Source organism: Artemia franciscana, chromosome 9, assembly GCF_032884065.1.
Source record: "Artemia franciscana chromosome 9, ASM3288406v1, whole genome shotgun sequence".
In the NCBI taxonomy this organism is placed as follows: Eukaryota; Metazoa; Arthropoda; class Branchiopoda; order Anostraca; family Artemiidae; genus Artemia; species Artemia franciscana.
This window is the reverse complement of record NC_088871.1, coordinates 23,231,900-23,253,286: the sequence shown is the minus strand read 5'-3', so window position 1 is coordinate 23,253,286 and position 21,387 is coordinate 23,231,900. Positions and strand designations below refer to the sequence as shown.

Here is a 21,387-nt window from a genome sequence, read left to right as displayed (position 1 = left end):
AGCTATAAAACTCTACATTAATGATCGGGATGGTTTGCCTCTTGGCTTGCCATGTTCACTTTGTCACGACTAAGCAATCCTCAGAATTTGAGGGAGGGGATCGAGGATCAGATTAGAAAGCAGATTAGAAAACCATGACACAAAAATATTTCAGAAATGGGGTTAAACAGCTATACAAGCTGTTTACAAAGCTGTGGAGCTACATTTCCAGTTGAAATTTTACCCAAATTAAAATGGTCTGAAGAATCTAGATAGAAAAATAATTCAAACTGGAAGTAAAATTTAAAAATGTGAGACAAAACGGGAAGATATTACTGAGACTTCATTGGACAAGGTCATCGTCTCAGGCATAGAAACATCTGCTTGGGATCTACCCGTTATTGATAACAAAGTCCTGGATAGTTTGACCTTACGTAGGGAATACATCTTGACAAATTCGTGCTCAAGGCCATGCATTGTTTTAGTTCTTTTTTAACGGTCCCGAATTCCGAGCAAACTCGCCTTTTCCCCTAAAACTGTGCCAGTTAAGACTCTACGCAATCAAAGAAAGTTTAAAAATTCTGGTATTTTGTCTGAACAGAACGCTTCACAAGATTTCAGGTCCATTTATATGCCTCAGGAAAAACGAGTGCCGTAGAAATTAACCTTTTCTTATAGCTTCGGTGAAAATTAACATTTTCCTATGGCTTTTTATGCAAAGTTGCAGGAGTATATTTTTGTGTACAGCTTTCAACGCAATGTTGACAGTAGTCAACTTTTTATATTGCTTTGAAATAAGGTAGGCTAAGCGTCCCCAATGGCTTTCATTGCAATTTTTTAAAGGTAAAGGGTACCTTTCTATTATAGAATAACGGATTATAGTGATATTTCATTGTAAATTAAGAAAACCTGCTACTAAAACTTCCTGAAAGATACGCATGGCAGTGAAGCTATATTGCAGCAACTTGCTTTGAATATTTTAAGCGTTAAAGATAGCAGAGAAGGTGTGGACGTTGATTCACGGTCATGTCACCCTTCAACGTCAAAAGTGGATAAAAGTGTCAAAAAATTGGTAATTTGATTCGGTTACTGGCTTAGTTGATTTTGATTTGGTTGATTATGTATTCGTCCAATACTTGAAACTGGAGGCACTGATAAGGACTGTGGACGGCAAATTTTACATGACAATTTGAACATGCGAAACGTTTTTGCTAAAATGGTGCCAAAAGTTATGACGTTTGAACAACAGGCAGCTCGAAAAATGTTTATGCTGACACTTTTTACGTAACTGAAAATTACTCAAACTTATTAGAAATGATAATAGAACTATTTGATATGCGGTTTATTTACTTATGACCCGGTAATAAGCACTAATTCATGTACTGGGAGAGTTCAACCTCATTGAGAGTAAAAAAAGTTGGAATACAGTGAAAAAAGTTGGAATACATACAGCGAAATTGTTTTTTTTTTTATTCTTGGTTTTGTACAAATTAATATAACAGTAGCCGTAAATGCTGCTTATATTACTATTGCTACTACTACTGCTGCTGCTGCTACCATAACTACCTGAAATGGGTTTGGAAGATGTCATGAGGAAGGATATTAAGGGAGATAGGAAATTTTTAGTATAGAAGGGGGAGTGTAAGGAGGGAGGGTTTAAATATTTGGAATGGTGGAGGAGCATACCTTCAGGTTGCCGTTAAAATCCAGGTCTCACAACGATTTTTAGTCTATATAATTTGAAGACTCCAATTGAGTCAATGGAATTTGAGTCTACCCCTCTCCTTTAAATTCAGCGTCGTACATGCAGAAAAATTGTATCTTTATTATTCTTGGTCATGTACGGATTAATAAGGCAGTAGTCGTAAATGCTGCTACTATCACTACAACTACTGCTACCGCTACTACTGCTACTACTATTACTACTACTGCTTCTGCAACTACTATTATTACTACTACTACTATTACTTGTGCTGCTACTATTGCTACCCGAAATGGCTTTGGAAGATTTCGTAAGGAAATATTTTAAGGGAAATAGGAAAGGGACATTTTGGTATGGAGGGGTGGTTATAAGGAGGGAAGCTTTAAATATTTTGGAATAGAGGAGGAGCACATGACGCTATGTTTGCGTTAGGTTACTTGGTGCTGAAATGAGTTGTTAGTAGTAGTCGTCGTCGTAAATGACTGAATATTGACCATTAAAAGTGACTGCGCATTTTAAAACAATTGCACTGATAAACCAAGTTATAACTTGAAAAATGGAAGATTCTACTTTAAAAGAAAGCTCAGAACCAGCAAATGCAACATTTCAGCATTCAGACAGCATTCAGCTCTAATAGTACTACTGGTACCGCTGCTACTACTACTACTATTTTCGCTCACACCATGACTACTCTTAGCAAGTTATTTTCAGCAAAAATAAGCGTCAAAAAATTACTTTAATTATCAAAACAAGCATAAATTGACTTATGTAGGATACTATGATTGAAACTAACAGAAATTACTTTGAATAAAGAAATTTAGCCTACAATGAAAATTTACAATGAAAAAAGCCAAACTCAAAACCAACTGAAGTAACTACAAATGTATATTGTCTACCTTAAGCCTGCAAAAAACAAGAGTAGTATTTCCACTTTACTAAAGAAAAGGCGGTTTTCCGATTTATCATAGAAATCATATAAGAAAAAAATGAAAATACTGCTCAAACCAGCCAAATTTCCACAGGAATAATGCTTATTAATATAAATTATTTGTTGCATTCAATTAAGTCTTAAACTTAGTGCATCACTATTGTTTGCCGAAGTTGTCTTCCTTTCAAATCCCTTCTTTTTGAATCTGCAATAATTTACATAGTACAATGAAGCTATCAAAGAAACTGAGTGGTAATACCCTGGTAGTCTATTGAGTTACTCAATCAAAATAAGGTCAAATTTGAAACTAACTAGTGACCTTAAATAATAGTCTGGTTCTTAATCTTTACCATATTAACATAATAAGTAATATGTTAACGACCGATCTTTAATATAATTTTTATTCACAAGCTGCTATTTCGCTATGTATATGCTATTTCACAATGTATACCTGTATATTTTTCAATCTTTATTTACTTATGTGCTCTAAGGATGGTCGAGCAAAGGTTCTAATCGAAAAATCCACATATTAGTCCTTTCTTTTTTACTCTCTGGAAATATTATCGTTTTTCCTTTTACACAATTTTTTATTTTGTCATCGCTCTCTTCTAAGTCGATTCCCGATTAGGAAAAAACACAAGAACATGAAATTTTATACTGTATTTTGAAAATGACAATCTATCCTTTTTGAGATTTTCAGTCCTGTTTCAATTAAACATCTTATCAGCTCGCTAAGACGTTACCAGGATTACCAATGCTTGGAGTGGCGTTGTAATAATTTTATGGAACTTGGTTTTTACTAAGTGACATATAGCGATCGCAAATTCTGTCGGTCTGTCTGTCCCGGTTTTTCTAGTTTGGGCACTTCCAGATAAGCTAGGACGATGAAATTTGGCAGGCGTATAACGAACCAGAATATGATAAATTTTAAATTGTTTTTTCCCTGATTCAACCATCTGGGGGGGGGGGGGAATGGGGGATGCTTAATTCGGACAAACTAGAAAAAAATGAGGTATTTTTAACTTACGAACCGGTGATCGGATCTTAATGAAATATGATATTTAGAAGGATATTGTGTCTCAGATATCTTATTTATAAAGTCCAACAAGATCCGGTGACATTGGAAGGAGTTGGAGGGGAAGCCTGAAATCTTGTAAAACACTTCGAGTGGAGGGATAAGGATGAAACTTGGTGGGAAAAACAAGCACAAGTCCTAGATAAGTGATTGACATAACTGGGACGGATCCTCTCTCTTTGGGGGAGCTGGGGGGAGGTTTAATCCTGAAAAATTAGAAAAAATGAGGTATTTTTAACTTACGAAGGAGTCATTGGATCTTAATGAAATTTGATATTTAGAAGGAACTTGTAACTCAGATCTCTTAATTTAAATCCCTCTCCGGACCGGAGAGTGGAGAGATCAGGATGAAACTTGGTGGGAAGAATTAGCATAATTTTTAGATACGTGATTGACATAATCGGACCGGATCCGCTCTCTTAGGGGGAGTCGGGGGGACCTAATTCGGTAACTCTGTATTTTTGGTGATTGGATCCTAGTGAAATTTGATGTTTAGAAGGGCAACGTGTCAAAGAGCTCTTATTATAAATCCTAGCTGGATCTGGTGGCATTGGAGGGAGTTGGAGGAGGAAACCGGAAATCTTGGGAAACGCTTAGAGTGGAGAGATCGTGATAATACTTGGTGGTAAGAATAGGCACAAGTCCTAGATACATTATTGAAATAACCAGACTGAATTGGCTCTCTTTGAGGGAATCGGGGGGGGGGGTTAATTCGGAAAAATTATAAAAAATGAGGTATTTGACGGGTGATTGGATCTTAATGAAACTTGACATTTAGAATTATCTTGTGCTTCAAAGCTCTTACTTCAAATCCCGACCAGATCCGGTGACATAGGGGGGAGTTGGAGGGGGAAACCTGAAACCTTGGAAAACGCTTAAAGTGGAGAGACCGGGATAAAACTTGGTGTGTAGAATAAGCAAATGTCGCAGGTGTATGATTGAAGTAACCGTACTGGATCCACTCTCTTTGGGAGTTAGGGGGTCCAGTACTTTGGCGAGTTCGATGCTTCTGGGCGTCCTAGGACGATGGAAATTGGTAGGCGTGTCAGGGACCTGCACGAATTGACTTGATAAAGTTGTTCTCCTCGATTCGACAATCTGGGGGGCTGAAGGGAGAGGAAAAATTAGAAAAAGGGGGTATTTTCAACTTAAAAGTGGGTTATCGGATCTTAATGAATCTTTATATTTAGAAGCACCTCGTGTCTCAGAGCTTCTTTTGTAAATCCCGACCGGAATTAAGAATCTGATTTTCCTTTGAAGTCAATCTATTGATTCTTAGAATTTTGCTAGAGCTCACGCCATATCATGCCATTCTGACCTCGACACAATTGCCATATGAGGTATTAGCTCTTGCTTTTACTGAAATCGCACCACAGGAAAAATTTTTGCATCTGAAGAATAAGTTAAAAACTTTCCCTTGTGCCAGTTTGCGATACTCACCGATAGTTATGTTTGATTGATTACGCTGTGAAGACTTAAAAAGAGTTCTTTGACAAAGGCCAGAAAAATAACCGAAGGCACTAACGACTTCCAAGATGTATCATAAAATAGTTTTTTTTCATATACAAAACTTTGACTTTCGGTAGTATTTGTCTATTCGTTTTTTTTGGTGGATTCGTAAAAGACAATAGATTTACCTACTAGTTTTTAATTGACGAATATGAAGGAAATATTTAAGCTGATGGTCAACTGTTGAAATTTCTGCAATTTTCTGTGCGAAATCAATTGTTTTCCATGTTATTGCCCATTTTATAAAGTTGTGTTTGATTCCTAAATTAGATCCCCATTCAGGCTAAAATCGTTAGTACGTAGCTTGTAGTGGTTTTGGAAATCTTTATTAATGTCAAAACAAGTTCAAAGCTTAATTCAGATACATTATAAGAAATTAAACATTAATCGACTGAAACCTGTTCAATTAATTAGTCCAGGAATACCAATAAAGATGGAACGGATACTTGCCCCTTAAAATTATAAAAATGCATTTTTGGTTTAAAAAATGGATATTTTCATAAGAAGAATGAAATGAGATCCTTCTTTTTGATTTTGAGAAATACCTTTTTTGATAATAAAAAAAAATAATAAAGTCCTTACCCACTCAATTTTTGTGAGCTGCGGCGTTAAACTATACATAGGAGAAATAAATTTAAATTTCAAAAATCTAGTTTAAATTAACAATATTTTGAACACTGTTTATTTATGTAACAAATTTCAGAACTCTAACTTATTATTTTTATCATTCAATTTATGTATTTCAAGGTAATCATGCTAATTAATTAAGTACTTTTTTATGCAAATTGCTGCACGCAAATTTGATTAACCCAGTATTGAAATGTTTAATAATAGCAGTGACCTTCTTTGTGTTATCATTTTGCTGGAGAAATTCTCTGGTATTTATCTTTTCTTATGCTAGTTTCCCTAGAAGGGGTGACTTAGGGAAAATTATTGACAAGCTAAAAACTGGATCAGGTCTTCGAGACTGAAATGAGAAAAAAAAAATAAAACGTACCGGAATGTTTGGATTTGACCAAAAACTTCCAAATATACTGCAAAGTGCCAGGATCTCTAAATTGTACCAAAAAGAGTGCGATTGTATGTGTTGGCAATGCTAAGTATAGTGAACTATTAATGTTTTGTAAGTGTTAAAAGACTAGAGTTGTTTTGAAGGGGAGCAATTAAGAACACAAATTGATTCCTGTCGTTTGATTTACATAGTGAGGATTACTTAGAATGGCATTTTCGTTTTGTACTACCATTACCACAGGATATTTAAATTAATAAAAATATGGTACTTGTATGAGAGTTTGTTTTAAGTCAAGGTAAGTAAAACTTACTTTCACTTAGTCACCGTACATAATAATTATACGAAATTTGCATTTTAATTTTTTTTTTTTTTGGCTAAATGGCTTTCTCTAAATTTTGATAAGACGATTTTGAAAAGAAATAGTGGGAGAGGATGCCTAGTTGCCCTCCATTTTTTTTCGTTACTTAAAAAGGTTGTTTTACCTGAAGTTTTTATTACCAATGAATATACGTAACTTACGAAATAACTTACGTAACGAAATTCTATATTCGTATATTTTTATTATGTATATGAGGGAGTTTGCCCCTTCGTCAATACCTCACCCTTTACGCTAAACTTTGAATTTTAGTCCCATTCCTTAACCCTTTCAGTCATTTTGTTCTCAGTTGAGAACATACCATTATCTGCCACCTAGTGTCTTATGTTACAGGTAAATATGCATTCAAATTAGCGCGCCATAAGCTTCATTCATCAAGAAATAATCTGAAAAAAGTTTGAAAGTTCTAACTTCAAAACACCATTTTATACAAAGGTTTGAAGTTGAGGAATGGATGGATCTCAAAATAGTGCAGAACCAGGTAAGACTCCAGTCTATGTGTAAGAATATGGATGAATCTAAGGCCATATCTAACAACTAATACTTAGACAAGATAAGTAAAGACATCTAGTGGCCAAAAATAGACTAACTGCGTGAACACTGGAGGGCAGGCGATTTTTCTCAAACTACATGTCCTCAACCGAGTACAGTGTGATCAACGCATAGCAAACTGAGCAAGGGGCGTGTAATTTTTACATTGCTTTTTTCGTTGTTTCTTTCAAATAACGAAATTTTCCCGCCTTCGGTCCTTCGTTCACTTGGTTGATAATACTTCCAAAGACCCTGATAACTTGGATCGTCTTTGGAAAGTGCGACCTATTATTGATATTGTGCAGAAGAAAACGCAGACTATTTCTCCGTCTGAGCACCTCTCCTGTGACGAGCAGATGGTCCCTTTTACTGGAAACCTTGATATCAAACAGTATATTCGGGGAAAACCTTGCCCATGGGGCATCAAAATCTTCGTGCTGTGTAATGCGGATGGAAGAGTACTCTCTTTTGAAATTTATCAGAGCAAAAAGACGAACATGGCTGAAGAGTACAAAAGCTTTGGCCTCGGAGCAGGTATGGTTTTGAATCTTGCTGGACGACTTCAGCTTGTGGAATTTACTAAACTTTATTTCGACAATTTCTTTACGTCTTTGGCTTTGCTGGAAAGACTAAGTGAGATGGGCCTCTACAGAACAGGCACTATACGAAGCAACAGGCTTCAGGGAGCTAGGCTGGAAACTGATTTTGACATGAAAAAGAGAGGAAGGGGATCATTCTGTGAAGTAGTGGCTAGTAGTGGAGATACTTGCTTGGTGAAATGGATGGACAACAGATCAGTTATCCTTGCATCGAATATGATTGAAAGTGGAGCAGTGAACAAGGTACGCAGATGGTGTAAACAAACAAAAGCCTACTTGCAGGTTGACCAGCCCCAAGTTGTATCCCTGTATAACCAGTATATGGGTGGAGTGGACAAGATGGATCAAATGCTATCATATTACCGAACATTCATTAGATCTAAGAAATGGACCATGAGACTGATCTTCCACATGGTCGACCTATCCATCTGCAATTCATGGCTAGAATATGTAGCTGATCGGAAGGCCAAAGCAGAACGCTCGATGGACTTGCTCTCCTTCCGCATGGAAATAGCAGAGGCGCTTACGTCTGCTGAAGGCATGACCCCCAGAAGAAGGGGTCGCCCAAGGTCTCTCACCTCTAGTGAGGAGGACGAACATGAAAATGTAGATGAATCAGTATCTCGCAAAAGAAAGATGAAGTTGCAGCGTCCGTGCTCAGCAGTGAAAAATGATGCATTCTCTCATTGGCCTCAAAAAGTAAAGGTCCAGAGTAGGTGTAAAAACTCGCCTTGCTTGTTGAAAACTCGCACTATGTGTTTGAAATGCAATGTTCCATTGTGTCTAGAAGAGGACAGGAACTGCTTCAAAGAGTTCCACATTAAAAAGTGAAATTTGTCTGTGCTTAGTATTTTTTTATAACTTCTCAATAAACTCACTATATCTGATGAAAAACTACAAAGTTGATCACACTGTCCTCAACTGAGTACACGCTAGAAAACATAGAAAGGTTCCTCCAAAAAATCTAAAAAAAATTGACGATGATTAGGTACCCCAAGGTGTCACGCAGTCTGGTTTTTAGAATTTTCCATCGAAGGAAACTAATTCGTGACTGAAAGGGTTAAGAATGACCTCTGAATCACAAAGGCCGTTTAATTAAAATAAATAGCTCTTTTGGAATTACTAAAAACACTTTAGTGTAAAGAGCAGGGTATTGATGAGGGGACAATCCCTCTCATATACGTAATCATTTGTGTTCCCTCCCTCGATCCCCCCTAGAAAAATCCCCCTGAAAACGTCTGTATACTTCCCAATAACCAATACTATATATAAACAATGGTCAAAATTCAGAATTCTTAGCCCTTCCCCATGGGACTTTGGTGGATTAAGTCGTCCTCAAAAACATAGTTAATATATTTTCGACTATTTGAACAAAATGGCTGTCTCAAAAATTTGAACTGGTGACTTTGGAAAAAATTGGCATGGGAGGGGGGCCTAGTTGCCCTCCAATTATTGGTCAATTGAAAAGGGCACTAGATCTTTTAATTTCTGTTCGAATGAGTCCTCTTGCGACATTCTAGGGCTACTGGGTAGATACGATCACCTATGGGGAAAAACAAATAAACACGCATCCGCCATCTTTCTTCAGGCAAGAAATACGAAATTCCACATTTTTGTATATAGGAGCTTGAAACCTCTGCAGTGTGGTTCTCTGATAAGCCGAATATGATGGTGTGATTTTCATTAAGATTTTATGACTTTTATTGGGTGTTTCCCCTTTTTTCGAAAATAATTCAAATTTTCTCAGAATCGTAACTTCTGATGGATAAGACTAAACTTGATGAAACTTATATTTAAAATCAGCATAAAAATATGACTCTTTTGAAGTATCTACTGGCATAAAAATTCCATTTTTAGAGTTTCGTTTGCTATTGAGCCAGGTCACTCCTTGCTTACAGTTCGTTACCACGAACTGTTTTGATACCCACTACCGCTCAATTTGCTCATTTATTTACCCATTGCAGAACCGGTTATTTGTTAGTTTCTTCAGCTTAGCATGAGACAACACAGAGGGAAGTGACAGATTAAATGAAAAAATATATAATTTGGGCTATATATTTGCACATTAAGGGGGTGGGAATAAAATATTTGGACAGTGAGAATTTAGACAACGATTCTTGCTACATAATATGCAGAATAATTGTACCTAACATATTAGGTATGCAAACCTGCTATACTTTACCCCCATCTCCCCTAATGTGCAAATATATAGTCCAAATTTGCTTCTAAAGTATTATATTTCATTAGGATTGAGCGTCAGAAAAACATAATAGAAGAATATTTGGTAGGGGGCATTTCATACAAGTACCAAAATAGTATTATTATCGTGTTTACTGTTGTCACTATTATACTTTTACTTTGAATATAATGATTTATCCTTTGGTTGTGAATGTTAAATTACCTTAAAAAGGAAGACAAATTAACCTAAGATGCGAAAAACCTATGGAAATGCAAAGAAAACTACCCTACTTAAATCAACCTGTGATGTGAAGAACCTATGAAAAGAAAAATAATTGCAAAGGAAACACTGATATATCGACCAATTATTCCTGAAAGGAAACAAAAAATGAGAATACAAAGAAAACAAAAACTGACTAGCTACCATTCAAAACAGTGATATTTAAGATCACTAAAAAAAATGATTCTAATTACTTTTGCCTTTATGACAAACTGTGTAACGCCGAAAAGAAATCAAAGACAATAATAATGACGAAGTTTTTTGAAGTCAATATTAAATATTCTAAATTCTCTTCTGATGCACACTATGAAAGTAATGCATTCCATAGGAATAATAGTGAAGAAAAAGAAATTAAATGTATAAAACAACTTCAAGGACGCAGTTTTGTTGAGTTTGAATTTTATCCTTGAGAAGCCTTGACCTTGTGTCAAAATATTATATGAAGAAATTCACGTTGAGCAACAAAGTCTTTGTAATTTCTTCTTTTTAGTTTCTTATGAAAGGGATCGGATGGTGTATCAATGGAGCGATGACGAAGGTACACTACGCAAAACTCCAAGTCTTTCATCTTTAAATGCATATTTGATAGAAAATTCAACAACTTTATGCCCCGACAGGTTCCGATGGCGAGGTAAAGTTTACTTTTCATTTGTAGATGTTTTTCTACTAGAGCAAGTGTCCCAAGGAATTTTGATTTATTTCATGCAAAGACATGTACGATGACAAACTTCTTTGTTTTTAGTGATAGGTAAGGGTCAAGCAAAAATTCCAAAAGAATCGGATTCAACATTTCATTGCATGATATATTTTGCATGTGAAAAACAAACGAGGGAAGCTGCATCAGGTTTTGCTAGAAATCTATAAGGAATAAAAAACTCCAAACAAGATTTTAAAGCTTTAAAGACTTTATCAGACATCATTGCCTATAATTATAAGAATAATTTATTTTGATTACCAGAAAATAATGTTCTGATTTAGCGATATCCAAATTTTTTTGGATGTCTGCTACTTTGGAGTACCAAGGAGTGTGAAAACCAAATTTAATTGTTTGATTTGGTTAAATGGAAACATACACAACCATATAATAAGAATAATGTAATTTTTGTTGGAAGACCCAAGGGCCGTATACTAAAGTCGTAATTCATATCCATATAATTACAAAGGCTTTAAACTCGAAACTAAACACTATATACTTCTAATTGCATCGTTTGCACCTCATTCTCAATAAAAAAATTTCCACCATAACAATCGTTTGTGTAAGAATGTCAAAAAGTAACTATTCAAAATTTCATTCCAGCCAAACAACCCTACCTTGAGATATATCGCAGCACCTCAAAAGAGAATGCCCCAAACCATCCTCCTCTGCATAGAAAAGCTAGTAATTTTTCTGCTGTCATACATCCGCTAAAGTTCCAAAATTTGCTCCATCCCCCCCACTGACAGACTGTTTACTCTCAACTGGGTCTATATCCTTGTAAATTTAACTAGAAGAAGGAACTTGAAATACACTTTTATTCCATACCCAGGTTTAACTTGCCTATATAATACTAAGCTTTGATAGACCAAGTTCACATAACCATTTCTGGACTTTTTGCTTTTCTTTTCTCCCTCTAATCATTCCCAACAGATTTACGATTTCTTCTATTAGACCCATACCCTTATTCCACAAATACGAAAAACATACCCCATGAAGCAACATTGCAATGCGTAATAGCCATAGCGTCTTGTTCCTAATGCTTAGTAATTCCTCGTATGCTCCCCGAGCTAATCTGTCTTCTTGTAGTCTTATTGCTTTAAGCCAATACCTAGTTGCCTGAAAATTTCTTTTTAACTCAAGGAAAAATATACCTGGGCCTCTTTTAAGTACTAATGCTGGTGATGTCCATCTTAAAGAAAGTGGAGTATTTCTAGCTGCTTGGCTTTTTGCGACCGCTGAATAATGCATGGTTGGTAGAGTTTTAGTGCTAAAAAGGTGTGTGCGGATCTGAAGGCTCCCCACTCCCTTCAGTGTCCAGTTTCAATAAGTGAAAGTCAATGCTGCCTTTTCTCTGGCTGCTTCAATCGAAATATGTTTTTGCAGCTTCCATTCAATTGCAAGTGAAAGCTCCTCTGCTACCTATACTTGCTATACTTATCTTGCCTTTAACAACAAGTATGAGAGAACAGGATTTATAGACATATTCCCTTTCTATATCTGTAAGGTATTTTTCCTGAAACTTAGGATTAATGCTTCATTTCACGTTCTTTGGTTATATTGCCTTGTTTTAAGACAGTTCATAGCCTACGTATTAGCAGGTTAGTGCTGTCGTAAGCCATTTTCAATATTTAAAGTAATTTATTTTCTTTATTTGCGGCGATTTGTGAAATTATAGGATATATAGCTCCGACAGTGCAATTTAACTAGTGCTTTTTTAGGTTGTTTACTGTTAAATTACTCAACTATTACGCTATTTTTCTAAGCTTCAGTTGGTTTATATTCTATACATTTCAGTGAATTAACAAAAAAAAATAAAACATATTCTTCCAAGAAATGTAATTACTGTACTTATCTGGCCTAATTAACACTTTCTTAGGTTATTTCCCCTACTTGAGACAATGTATATGTTACATTTTAGCAGGTCAGAGCTTATTAGGTCATTTTTCGTGTTTGAGGTAATTTATATAATTTTTTAGGTTATCATTATTATTATCATAGAATAAATCTTACAACTTCCTGTAATTTGCAGTATTTTTATGACTAAACTAGCATCATCACCGGACATATTTAAATAATCTCATCACCTACCGGACAGATTTTGGTTAGCTAAAAGTTTTTTGCGCTATGTGTTGTTAACCTGCAGATGAGAGCTTTTTTGTGCTATTTTTCTATGTTTGACATAATTTACATGCTCTATTATAATAAATTAGAACAAAAATAATGCATATTCTACTATTATCTTTAATTTACTATATTTATTCAACTTAATTATTCCATCCTAACGCTATATTTTGTTATTGTAGATAATTAATTTTATAAACAACATTCAGAGAAAGAAGTTTTTCAAAAGAAAAGTAAGAGCCATATTAACTTTAAAACCAGGAAAACAAACTCCTATAATAATTCAAAGTAAAAATGATCAGAATTTACTGCTAAAGAATAAATGAAACCCAAAACGAACAGGAATTAAATAAACAATCATAGGAAACAACCATACAACAGGTACCAATATAAATGAATAAATAAGTAATCTAACGACTAAATAAACACATATAGTAGGGATTGGGTTGCCTCTGACCACTTTTGACTATTTAAAAGAACATTAAAGCTTTCTATTTCCAATTGAATTACCCTCCTCCGAAGTTGATACGACCACCCTTTCTATAAAAAAGCATCATATTTTAACAATAGGCAACTTGCACAGTGTTAAGTCACTTCAGTGGTTGTATTGAAGCAGCTTTATTTACCTTCTGTGGAACTCGATCCCAGTAGTAACAATTGTTCATTGTTTCATTTCTTTATTTCATAGTTTCAGATTCTATTTGGTTTTACGTTAGTATGGATTATTTTTCTTTGTTTTTAGCGTTGAAGACGCCTTGTTTTATACAGACGAGAATATCCGTGTCGTTTTAGTTTGTCTTTTTCTTTTACAAACCGTAGTCCCGTTTGCTTCTTAATCTTGAAATTTATTTTTCATTTTGGTTTTAATAAAGCCAAGCTCTGGGACTACAGTCCTAGCTTCGGGAGTGTGGGTGGATTCAATTACAGAAGCATAGCTGTTTAAATAGCTGTTTAAAACCCCTCCCCCATTGCCTTTGGAATAAGGGCTGTAAGCTATGCAAGTTGCCCATTGTTAATTTGTAAGATTTTTGTGAAAGAGGTGGTCGTATATACTTTGGAAGGATCTTATTAGATTAGAAATCGAAAGTGCTTATTCCCTTTTCAATTCAAAGGTGAGCAAAATTCGACCAGGCCCCCCAACACCTTTTTCCTCAAATTTACCCTACCAAAATATTAAAATATCCGTTTTGTTCAAAATAGTCCAAAGACCAAATAACTATACTACCAAGTTTGACCCCCTCCCCCTTTCAAGCCCGCGAGGCAAGGGCTGTAAGCTTTGCAAGCTGCCCATTGCTTATATTATGGAAGACATGTTTTTTTGAATCTTGTCCTAATTCTTTAAGAACGAATCCTGAAACACAAGGGTCGTTTATCTAGAACTATTAGAAACTTTTTTAAGAGTACTAAAAAACTATATCGTAAAAAACAAGGTAGCCTATTGATGAGGGGGCAACCCCCTTCATATACGTAATATTCTGTTCGTTTCAGGTTTTAATGTTGCTCCTTTCTTTTAGTTGAAGAACTTGTTTTTTTATTTATTTAATCAATGAAAGTATCGTATAACATTCATGCTGTTATAGATACACGTTCAAAACCACCTATTTTTATGCCATCAATTATTCATTAAAATCGGGATAATTAGTCCTGTATGTGATTCAGATTAGGTTTATGTATAGTAAGATAACACTAATCTTTCTAAAGTAAATACGGTGACTGAATTAATGTTGCAATGTATATCCCACGATTCAAAGAGTGAAAATTAGATATAAAAAGCTCTAGTGTGCTAGAAAAAATAGCCTTAGCGTTGCCTATTGTAAAAAGCAAAAGGCTTCAATATTTTACTTTTATTATTGTTTCCCCTGGGATACACTTCAAATGAAAGGGGTGGTTGTAAAAGCTTCGGAGGTGGCTAATTGGATTAATAGCTATTTGCTAATAGCTTTCTAAAATTAGATATAGAAAGCTCTAGTTTGCTAAGAAATAACCACTGAATCATAAGCAATGCCATAGCATTGCCTATAGTAAAAAAAAAGAAAAAAATAAGACTTCAGTGTTTTATCTTTTATTATTTTTTCCCTAGACACTTGTGTGGGGTCACACAAACTTCAGAGGAGGCTAATTTGGTTGGAAATTGGAAGCTGGACTGCCCATTTTAAGAGTCAGAGTGATCGGAGGTCAACTAGCCCCCCCTCGTGCCCTCTCCTCCCCTAATACAATTGACTAAATTTATAGATAGTTATTCTGTTCAAAATAGTCTAAAGGTCATATAACCATGCTTTCGGTGTTGACAAAACCCACCAGGACCCGAAGGCAAGGGATTTTAGTTATGCTTGTTGCCCATTGCTAACATCTAAGATTTTATAGAAGGGGTGGTCGTAAGAACTTTGGAAGAGGCTCACCCAATTTGAAATCAAAAGTTCTAGTTCCCCTTTTAAGAGTCGAAATTGATCGGAGGGCAACCAGACCCTTAAACCTTTTTTCTCTAAATGCTTCCGATCAGAGTTTTGAGATAGCCATTTGTTTAAAATAGTCCAAAGGACAAATAACTATGCCTTCAGATGTGACACTCACCAGCTCCCGTGGCAATGACTGTCAGTTACGCAAGTCGCTCATTGTTAACATGTTTGTTTTTATGAAAGGGGTGGTCGTTTACATTTCGGAAGGAGTTCGATTGAATGGAAATCAGAAGGTCTATTACCCATTTTAAGAGCCAGAAAGTAACCTTGGAGGGTAGCTAGCCCTCCATCCATGTCCTTTTCCCCAAATCTATCCAGTCGAAATTTTAAGAATACCATTTCAACCACCCCTTTCATTTGAAGTGTATCCGGGGAAACTATAATAAAAGTAAAATATTGAAGCCTTTTGCTTTTTACAATAGGCAACGCTAAGGCTATTTTTTCTAGCACACTAGAGCTTTTTATATCTAATTTTCACTCTTTGAATCGTGGGATATACATTGCAACATTAATTCAGTCACCGTATTTACTTTAGAAAGATTAGTGTTATCTTACTATACATAAACCTAATCTGAATCACATACAGGACTAATTATCCCGATTTTAATGAATAATTGATGGCATAAAAATAGGTGGTTTTGAACGTGTATCTATAACAGCATGAATGTTATACGATACTTTCATTGATTAAATAAATAAAAAAACAAGTTCTTCAACTAAAAGAAAGGAGCAACATTAAAACCTGAAACGAACAGAATATTACGTATATGAAGGGGGTTGCCCCCTCATCAATAGGCTACCTTGTTTTTTACGATATAGTTTTTTAGTACTCTTAAAAAAGTTTCTAATAGTTCTAGATAAACGACCCTTGTGTTTCAGGATTCGTTCTTAAAGAATTAGGACAAGATTCAAATTTTAGCGTAAAAAGCGTGGTGTTAAGGAGGGGGTAACCCCCTTCATATACGTAATAATTTCTCTGTTTTAAGTTTTAATGTTGCTCCTTACTTTCAGCTGAAAAAAAATTTGTTGTCGTTTAATTTCTGATCAGTTTTTAAGTAATGTCAAGGAAATCTGGCCCCACCGTCTAGGAGAGATTTTTCCTGGACGGAGAAATACCTCGCCACGGAAATATCCTCGAGACAATTCAGTCCCGGTAAAATTTTACCCCAGACAATTACTCTTAACAACTTCACACTTAAAAGTGAGACAGAAAAGAGAAAGCAAGACATATGAAAAGAATATTTTATAGGAATTCTGGCAAAATCCCCCAGTGTAAAATTTCCCCTGGCAAGTTAACTCCCCAGAAACTTCCTTTCCCATGAAAATTCACCCTTGGAAAAATCTCAAGCGAATTCGTCACCCTTCTCAGCCCGAAATTGTATGCATATATTCCAATAACAAATAACTCATGTAAACAATTAGCAAACTTAAATACCTTTCCCCTGGGGCTGTGGGGGCGAGGGTCATTTTACATACAAAGGGATGGTTAGTGGGCCTTTCAACTATGACGAGCAAAATTACTATCTCAAATTTTAATCGGGCTATTTTGGGAAAAAAGGGGCAGAAAAGGGAGCCTAGTTGCCCTCTTATATTTTTGGTCACTAAAAAGGCACTAGAATTTTTAATTTCCGTTCATATGAGCCCTCTTCCTATATTCTGGGACCACTGGGTCGATAAGATCACCTCTTAGAAAAAATAGAAACAAATAAACACGCATCCGAGATCTTTCTTCCGGCAAAAATAGAAAATTTCATATTTTTGCAGGTAGGAGGTTGAAACCTCTGAAATAAGATTCTCTTTTACGCTTGATCTGATAGTGTGATTTTTTTTAAATCAGAAAAACTCTCTCAGGCTCGTAGCTTTCGATATGCAACACTAAACTTAAAGAAACTTGTATACCTAGGATCAGCCTTATAAGCTGATTGTTTTGATGTATCTATCAGTAATAATACTACAATATAAAGGAATCGGGATGAAGCTTGGTGGATAGAATAAGCAGATGTCCTTGATACGTGATTGAATTAATCGTACTGGATTTGCTCTCTTTGGAGGAGTTGGAGGGAGGTGTTCAGTGATTTGGTGAGTTTGGTGCTTCTGGACGTGCTAGGACGATGAGAATTGGTAGGCGTGTCAGGGACCTGCACAAATTGACTTGATAAAGTCGTTTTCCTAGGTTCGACCATCTGGGGGGCTAAAGTGAGAGGAAAAATTAGAAAAAATGAGGTAATTATAATTTACGAGTGGGTGATCAGATCTTAATGAATTTTGATATTTAGAAGGACATCGTGACTCAGAGCTCTTATTTTAAATCCTGACCGGCATTAAGCCTCTGATTTTCCTTTTAAATCAATCTACTGATTCTTAGAATTTTTTTAGAGTTCAAACCATATGAGGTCTTAGCTCTTCTTGCCTCGTCACAAGTGCCATATGAGCTCTTAGCTCTTGTTTTTGCTGTGTTTATGATTGCAAGACTTTTTTCAATTGTACTGTAATTCGCATATGCTTTCGCTCATTCTTTAGAAATAAACTGTGTGTTCCTCGCTGTTAAATTGCTGGCATAGCACCACCCCCAGTCCATAATCCCAGGTGTCTTTTGAGAGAGATAATGGAAACTAAGAATTTGGGTTTCGGATTATTTTATCGCTATATAGGCCTCTTACATATGTATCAAACTCCTTTTATTCATTTCTGCCCAATCCTATGGGTTATAGGACTTTCTTTTTCGTTTTAATCTTTTTATTTTTAATTTTGGTATAAATCTTTGATAAAAGCCTACCAGCCCCAGGAATGGCCGAGCTTTTTTACTCTTGGTTTGGGCCATTGCATTTTGATTTCTTCCCTTTTCTCTATTTTTGGTCTACCTGTCCTATTCCCAAAATCACTACCGAGGTAATTTGTTTGCGTTTTGTACCAATTCACATTTTTCTACATTTCATGTTAATCCTGCATTCTTAAATCTTGCTAAGATATGTTATAGGTGGAGAATATGTTCACAACAATTTTGAGGAGATTTTTACATCATCTAAATATACTCTCGCATAAGATAGTGGTTTTAATATATAACTGATGTGGTTTAAAACATAAAATATAATTTTTCTAGGCCCTAGGCAGGGCGCCACTGTGTTTGTGTGTAATGTACCACTTTTGTTGTCTTTTACTAGCATTCCATTTTCTATTAGATTTGTTTTTTCTACTTTATTCGTTAATACACTTAAACAATTTGTGAGCAATTTGGATAGTTAATCTCTTGTTCCTCGTCAAGGTTTTTTCTTTCGATTAATTGTATTTTTGTGCATTTCAGTCGCGTCTATGATTTCTAATGGGGTATTTATATCGTCTTTTCCTGGGGTTGTAATCATTGGCAAACTTATTTTTTTTTCTTGCTCCGCCAAATTCTATCAAATAATTGTCCTCGCAAGCACTTTTCTTACTTTATATGACTCTTTCCATCTTACTTCGAGTTTATTACTACTTTTTTCTGCATATTCTCCATGGATCCGCTTTGCAAGCACTTGACATTTCTTCAATTTTTTCTGTAGTGATGAAAAAAGTGTTTTATCACTGTTTCTTCATCTTTTTCATTAGTTTCCCATTATTCCTTCAGAATATTAGCACCCCTCTAGGATTTGTTTCGTACAGTAATTCAAATAGTGAAAAACCTATGGCCAGTTATGGGGGTTCTCTATAGGCAAAATGAACATCCCGCTGATATACATCATCTCTTTCAAAACATCAAATCTTTAAAGCTTTCCATTAAATATTTCCGCCATTCCATTTGTCTGAGATGGAATGGAGTAGTTAACACTTGTTTAATGTCTAGAATTTCATATAAATTGTGGATATACTTTTATATGAAATTAGTGCCATTATATGTTAAAATTTCTTTTGGAAATCCATGTCGTAAGAGACGTTTTCCTGATTCTTCTGAACTTTTCGGTGATTTTACATTTCGTATTGGGACGACTTCTGGGTATCTTGTAGCCAGATCGTTATTAACTAATACAGAACTGTTCAATGTACATGATTTTGGGAGTAAGCCTACAGTATTCATTGAAATTCTATCAAAAGTTTGCCAAAAAGCGCATTTTTTCTTCGTTTGCAGTTTTCCCCCTGGCCTTTTATACGCTACCAAGTGTCTTGAAGGTCCCAGGTGTCCTCCTATTCGGCTCAAGTGTGCTAATTTAATTACTTTTTTAATTAATTTGGTACAACATGTTGTAATTTACTTGGGTTGTCCATACTCTCTAATATTTTGTACAGTAGATTCACTTAATACAAAATTGTTTAGCCTGCAAAGCATTATGCTCCGACATTTTTGACAGTCTCTATCTTTCAGTTGTAATTCCGCAATTTTTCCGGGTTTATCCCTAGATTTTTGACCTGTTCCCTTTGCGGTAGAGCGATATCGGCTTTTGGGGCATCAAGTTTCTTAATATATTCTTTCTTTTCTGAATGCTTACATTTTCTAGTTATTCTTGTGCATTCGTTAAAAATCTATCGCTTGCAATCTGAATATGACGTTTTCTCTCGGTTTTTATCCTCCTTTAACTTTAATCCTTCTTCTCCATCTGTTTTACTTTTGCTCCTTGTTACGCCGTTAACCGTTTACAATATTGACATTGTCTTTAATGAAAGTAGGCTTCTCATGTCCCTGAGATTTGACCCAACCAATACCTCCGTTGGCAGGCTAGCTACCAGTCCCTCTTTTAATTTTTCTCTTTTTTATCTTTCTGTTTGCGTTTACTATTTCCAGTATTACACATGCTGTTGGGCATTTGTGATTCTTTCCGCGATAACTTAAGGCTGCGACCTTATACTGAGTAGCGAATATCCTTTCTTTGATTAGCTTAGTTCGCACGCATGTTTTATCTCTTCCTGAATCAATTGATATTTCTGCTACCTCCCTGTTCAGTTTCCCGTCTATTTTTTTTTGATTGTGCAAAGGAACACGTTCTTTCATTATTGCGGCTTTTAACCCACGCTTTTATGTTAGTGGGCCGTTTTTTCCCACATTTCCTTGATCTATCATTGCTGCTTTTATCTCAAGAGGGATTTGATTCGCCTTTAGGACAATTTCTCCTTATTTTGTAGCTATTTTTGTAATGATTACAAACGCTTCTGCCACCTGCGAAATTATATCCCCGTTTATCACAGACAAAGCTGTAACAGCGTTGCCTATAATAAAGGCAATGTTTTATTATTTATTTTCTTTTTTCAAGATGCATATAAAATTCATATAAAAGTGATGGTCATACAGATTTTGGAGGGTGGTAACTCGTTAGGAAATTGCAAGTTCTAGTGCCATTTTTAAAAGTCAAAAATGATCGGAGGAACTAGCCTCCCACTAGACCCACTTTTCTCCAAATGTATCTGATCACAACTTTGAGATAGTCATTTTTTTTCAAAATAGTCCGAGTATCAGATAACACAACTCTGGAGGTAGACACAAACCCCCGGAGCCCTGGGGCAAGTATTGTAAATTATAACACGGGGAGATATAAGTTTTTTATGGAAGGGGTGGTTATAAAAACCATAGGAGAGTCTCATTTGGTTGAAAAGTGAAGGCTATAGTTTCTTTCTAAAAGTCAAAAGTGATCGTAGGACAATTACCCCCTTCCCTAAGCCCTCTTTTCCCAAGATATATCCGATCGAAATTTTTAGATAGCCATTTTATTTAAAATAGTACAAAGATTATATAAACATGCCTCCGAGGCTGGCACACACCCCCATACCCAAGGGCCAATGGAGGAGGCTCATTTGATTGGAAATTGAAAAATCTATTTTTAAGAGTCAAACAGTGATTGGAGGGCAACTATCTCCCTACGCCCTCTTTTCCCCAAATACATCCGATCAAAATTTTCAGGGAGCTATTTTGTTCAAAACAGTCTAGGTATCATGTGACAATGCCTTCGTGGTTGACACAACCCTCCAGAGCCCGGGTGCA

At 35.6% G+C, this 21,387-nt stretch overlaps 1 protein-coding gene across 5 annotated transcripts in view; it reads left to right on the top strand.

Moving 5' to 3' along the window:
• The window catches only part of LOC136031161 (glycine receptor subunit alpha-2-like), a 149,357-nt gene that overhangs the window by 65,355 nt on the left and 62,615 nt on the right, over positions 1 to 21,387 (top strand). For all 5 annotated transcript variants that reach the window (XM_065710497.1, XM_065710498.1, XM_065710496.1 and 2 more), the window contains exon 7: positions 10,660 to 10,800. In XM_065710497.1, coding sequence (XP_065566569.1) covers positions 10,660 to 10,800 — 141 coding nt within the window. The remainder of the gene's footprint in view (positions 1 to 10,659; positions 10,801 to 21,387) is intronic.